The sequence below is a fragment of the Mauremys reevesii genome, linkage group 4 (genome assembly GCF_016161935.1).
Source record: "Mauremys reevesii isolate NIE-2019 linkage group 4, ASM1616193v1, whole genome shotgun sequence".
Lineage (NCBI taxonomy): Eukaryota > Metazoa > Chordata > Testudines > Geoemydidae > Mauremys > Mauremys reevesii.
Genome location: NC_052626.1, coordinates 16,143,854 through 16,148,369, shown reverse-complemented (window position 1 = coordinate 16,148,369; position 4,516 = coordinate 16,143,854). Strand labels below are relative to the sequence as shown.

Below are 4,516 nucleotides of genomic sequence, written 5' to 3'. Positions count from 1 at the left end.
AGCATTACAAGGTCCAGCTTGTGTTATTCGCAAGATTATGAATCTCACTCCCCTGGGGAGCGACACAGGGGGATCTGCTTAGATTGACCACTCTTCAGTAGTTTTATTTTAGGTTTGGCCATCCCTGAATGACGTCATAAGGCTCTTCCAGGGAAGGTAGAGAACTTCTAGTTCTCCCTCCCCCACAAAAAAAGAAAAAAAAGCACAGACAACTGCAGCTATGCTTAGCTGAGGGATTTACTCAGCCCTTGATTTGAATGTTAGAAGGAAAACATGTGTCCTTGCAACTATTCCAGCTATCAGCTTTGATAAAGTCTGTCACAGATCTAATGCTTCAGGTGCTCTTTCTTCCTACTTGGAGACAAGGGGATGGGAGCATTTCAGCAAATTAAGTGCTAAAAAAATTACTGCATGGTTAACATTAAGAGTAATAGTCTTTAACCCTGTGTCAAGATGTGACAAAATCTCACATTCCTAAATGTAGTGTAACAAAGTAAATTCGGCCTACCTCCAGATAAATTATAGGTGAGGTATACACCTGAATTATAATTGGGTCCCTCTTTTTTGGCAACTTATCCACTAAGAGGAGATTCCATAGAGTAGGGTCCAACTTAGGTCACTGTGACCAGTTCTGAAATACCTACATATTTTTTTCAAACCACAGCTCAATACTAAACTGAAGACAAGTCTAGGTCTTTAACTGACCCCTTAGTTCTTAAATCACAGTATATGGTTGAGCTGACACAGAAGTTGCTGGCATTCAAGGGCATCTTCAGTGCAAAAATCAAACTTTGCCTCACTTTTGTTGATCTGACCAATCTTTACCAAATACCACCAGTAAGTGTCTATGCACTTTTCCTACCAACCAGAAAATTATAGCAGAAAACTAGTTAGGTACATTGCTGGGGGGGGGGGGGGGGAAGAAGAGTTTTTTTTTTTTTAAAAAGTGCCCTGCATTTGAGTTCAACTCATAGCTAGCGGTTGGTAATTCAGTCAGTTCTTAGTAGCTGGCTGTTTACTGAACGGGAATGGCAACACAGTTTAACACTAAAGTGCACTTCAAACCCTTTACATTACATGATTAGTTTCTCTTGCAGTTGTGGGCTTTGGGAAGTCAGCCTGCTTAAATCCCTATTCTCGCCGGACAGCCTGCAAGCTGATTCCGCGAGTCAGCTACAGCCCCCAGCCCCGCCCCCCGGAGAGGTTAGCTACCATCTTGAAGTATCAGCGGGCTGTTTTTAGTGTGTGTTTAAACTGCAGGCAAAAGTTGATTGCTTTTTAAAGCAGAATCTAGGTGTGTGTAGCGGGTCAAGCAGCCAAGGCTTTTCTAGTCCTCCTACCCAAGCTAGTTAGCCGTCCTTGGGCTGGGGAGAGTCCCGAGCTAAAGGAGTTTGGGAAGCCCTTTACACACACCTCTTGTGAGTGTTGTAACACACCCACCATTTTCACCATCCCAGCTGAGAGTTTAAACTGCCTCGCGTACAGCTCCAGTTAGCTAGGACAGTAAGATCTAGGCAAGGTTTAGATTTTGCAACATACGCTGCTCTCCCATCCCCTCGAGAGAGGTTTACGACAAGTTGGGAAAGCTGACAGCCTCCAAGCGACTTCTTGTCCGAGGACAGCCACCCATATGCGCCTCACACTTAAGACGTGGCCTGGAATGTCAGCCAGCAGCCGACGCACTATTAGTGAGCGGTTTCTATGACAAAGCCATAGTAAATTAACTTTCTTTAAGTCTCAACCCTTTCTTACCACCCTCTTATGAGAAGCAGGAACCTTTAACGTTTTAATCGTAACTGCCAAAACAAAGAGAAGGGAGAGAAATGCATGCTTTAAATAGTTTTATTTTATTACCAAAATTTCCAGATGCCAGACTGGCAAATATATTTTAAAGCGTTTGGTAAACAGTCTCCATTCAAAACTTGAAATGTTTGTCAACAATAACGATCAAGTGGGCACTTCAGAGAAGACACCGAACATCTAAAGACAACATCCAGAATACCATCGTTTGTATCTGAGTTAACAAAAAACTTATTGCTACTAACCTTATCAAGCTGGACTGCCTTCTCTTTGTAAGCACATAGGAAGCGGAGAAAGATCTGCTTCTATGCACACCCAAACAGAATAAACTGTTACTGACACTGACTTTAAGGTTAGGAACGAAAATAAAACTGAGAATGGGAAAAATAACTGTCCCTGAACAGTGCACAGTTCAGTCCAGTCTAGTCCACTTCTTCAATGGTTGGTCCGCCGGCGCCACCGGCTGGGCCGGCTCCTCCCTGGTACAGTTTGGTGACGATGGGGTTGCAGAGTTTCTCCAGCTCCTTCTGTTTATGCTCGTACTCGTCTCTCTCGCCCATCTGGTTGCGGTCAAGCCAAGTGATCACCTCCTGGCATTTGTCGAGCACCTTCTGCTTGTCTTGGTCGCTGATCTTGCCCTTCAGCTTCTCGTCCTCCACGGTCTGTTTCATGTTGTAGGTGTAGGACTCGAGGGAGTTCTTAGCTGACACCCGGTCGCGATTAGCTTCATCCTCCGCCTTGTACTTCTCTGCGTCCTGCACCATTCGGTCAATGTCATCCTTGCTGAGGCGGCCCTTGTCGTTGGTGATGGTGATCTTGTTCTCTTTACCCGTGCTCTTGTCGGAGGCAGTGACATTCAGGATACCATTGGCGTCTATGTCGAAGGTGACCTCGATCTGGGGGACACCGCGAGGAGCTGGGGGGATGCCGGTCAAGTCGAACTTGCCCAGCAGATTGTTGTCCTTCGTCATAGCCCTCTCGCCCTCGTACACTTGCACCAGGACACTGTTCTGGTTGTCGGAGTAGGTGGTGAAGATCTGGGTCTGCTTGGTGGGGATGGTGGTGTTACGCTTGATGAGGGCGGTCATCACCCCGCCGGCTGTCTCGATGCCCAAGGACAGAGGAGTGACATCGAGCAGCAGCAAGTCCTGCACGTTCTCAGACTTGTCCCCCATGAGGATGGCAGCCTGCACTGCGGCGCCATAAGCTACAGCCTCGTCGGGGTTGATGCTCTTGTTGAGCTCCTTGCCGTTGAAGAAGTCCTGCAGGAGCTTTTGGATCTTGGGGATGCGGGTGGAGCCGCCCACCAGCACGATCTCCTGGATCTGGCCCTTGTCTAGCTTGGCATCGCGCAGGGCCTTCTCCACGGGCTCCAAGGTGCCGCGGAAGAGGTCGGCGTTGAGCTCCTCGAAGCGGGCGCGGGTGATGGACGTGTAGAAGTCGATGCCCTCGAACAGCGAGTCGATCTCGATGCTAGCCTGGGTGGAGGAGCTCAGCGTGCGCTTGGCCCGCTCGCAGGCAGTGCGCAGCCGCCGCACCGCCCGCTTGTTGCTGCCGATGTCCCGCTTGTGCTTGCGCTTGAACTCCTCCACGAAGTGGCTCACCATGCGGTTGTCGAAGTCCTCGCCGCCCAGGTGGGTGTCCCCGGCCGTGGACTTCACCTCGAAGATGCCGTCCTCGATGGTGAGGATGGAGACATCGAAGGTGCCGCCGCCCAAGTCGAAGATGAGCACGTTCTTCTCGCCGGCCCCGGTGCCTTTCTTGTCCAGCCCGTAGGCGATGGCGGCCGCCGTGGGCTCGTTGATGATGCGCAGCACGTTGAGGCCGGTGATGGTGCCGGCGTCTTTGGTGGCCTGGCGCTGGGAGTCGTTGAAGTAGGCGGGCACCGTGATGACGGCGTTCTGCACCTTGCGGCCCAGGTAGGCCTCCGCGATCTCCTTCATCTTGGTGAGCACCATGGAGCTGATCTCCTCGGGGAAGAAGGTCTTGTTCTCGCCCTTGTACTCCACCTGCACCTTGGGCTTGCCGCCCTCGCTCACCACGCGGAAGGGCCAGTGCTTCATGTCGGACTGCACCGTGGTGTCGTCGAACTTGCGGCCGATGAGGCGCTTGGCGTCGAAGATGGTGTTGGTGGGGTTCATGGCCACCTGGTTCTTGGCGGCGTCCCCGATGAGGCGCTCGGTGTCGGTGAAGGCCACATAGCTGGGCGTGGTGCGGTTGCCCTGGTCGTTGGCGATGATCTCGACCTTGCCGTGTTGAAAGACACCGACGCAGGAGTACGTGGTGCCCAGATCGATGCCAATGGCAGGCGCTTTACCAGACATGGTGGTGGCTCGCTCGGCTGCCGCTCCGAAGTACGCTCTTGTCAATAGCTACGGCGCGATCTGCCGTTAGCGCCTAGCGCACTGTCTTTTATAGAGGCCGCTCGTCTTCTTCGGGAACCTGCCAGAACCTCACCTCCCAATCAGCTCGCTCGCGTCCGATCCTAGACCAATCACCACTGTGAATCCCGGCAGAAGATCCGCCCGACACCGGCTGACCAATCATCACCGTATTTCCTTTCTGACCAATCCCTTCGCAGAGTCTTCTCCTCTAGACCAATAGCTTTACTGTGTCTCTTCCGTCCAATGCAGCCTTGTAGCAGCCACGCCGCCTTGGCCAATCACTTCGCTTGGTTCTCCTTTGCCCCTGCCCTGTTCCCCGACTCTACCAGAAA

At 51.6% G+C, this 4,516-nt stretch overlaps 1 protein-coding gene across 1 annotated transcript; it reads right to left on the bottom strand.

Moving 5' to 3' along the window:
- Positions 1–1,826: 1,826 nt before the first annotated feature.
- Positions 1,827–4,226, bottom strand: HSPA2 (heat shock protein family A (Hsp70) member 2). The gene has a single exon (XM_039536166.1). The coding sequence runs from the start codon at positions 4,122–4,124 to the stop codon at positions 2,223–2,225; it is 1,902 nt and encodes a 633-aa protein (XP_039392100.1). The 5' UTR covers positions 4,125–4,226; the 3' UTR covers positions 1,827–2,222.
- Positions 4,227–4,516: the final 290 nt, after the last annotated feature.

Bases quoted from the DNA above. Each gene is read 5' to 3' on its own strand.
- HSPA2 (XM_039536166.1), bottom strand. From the start codon at position 4,124: ATGTCTGGTAAAGCGCCTGCCATTGGCATCGATCTGGGCACCACGTAC.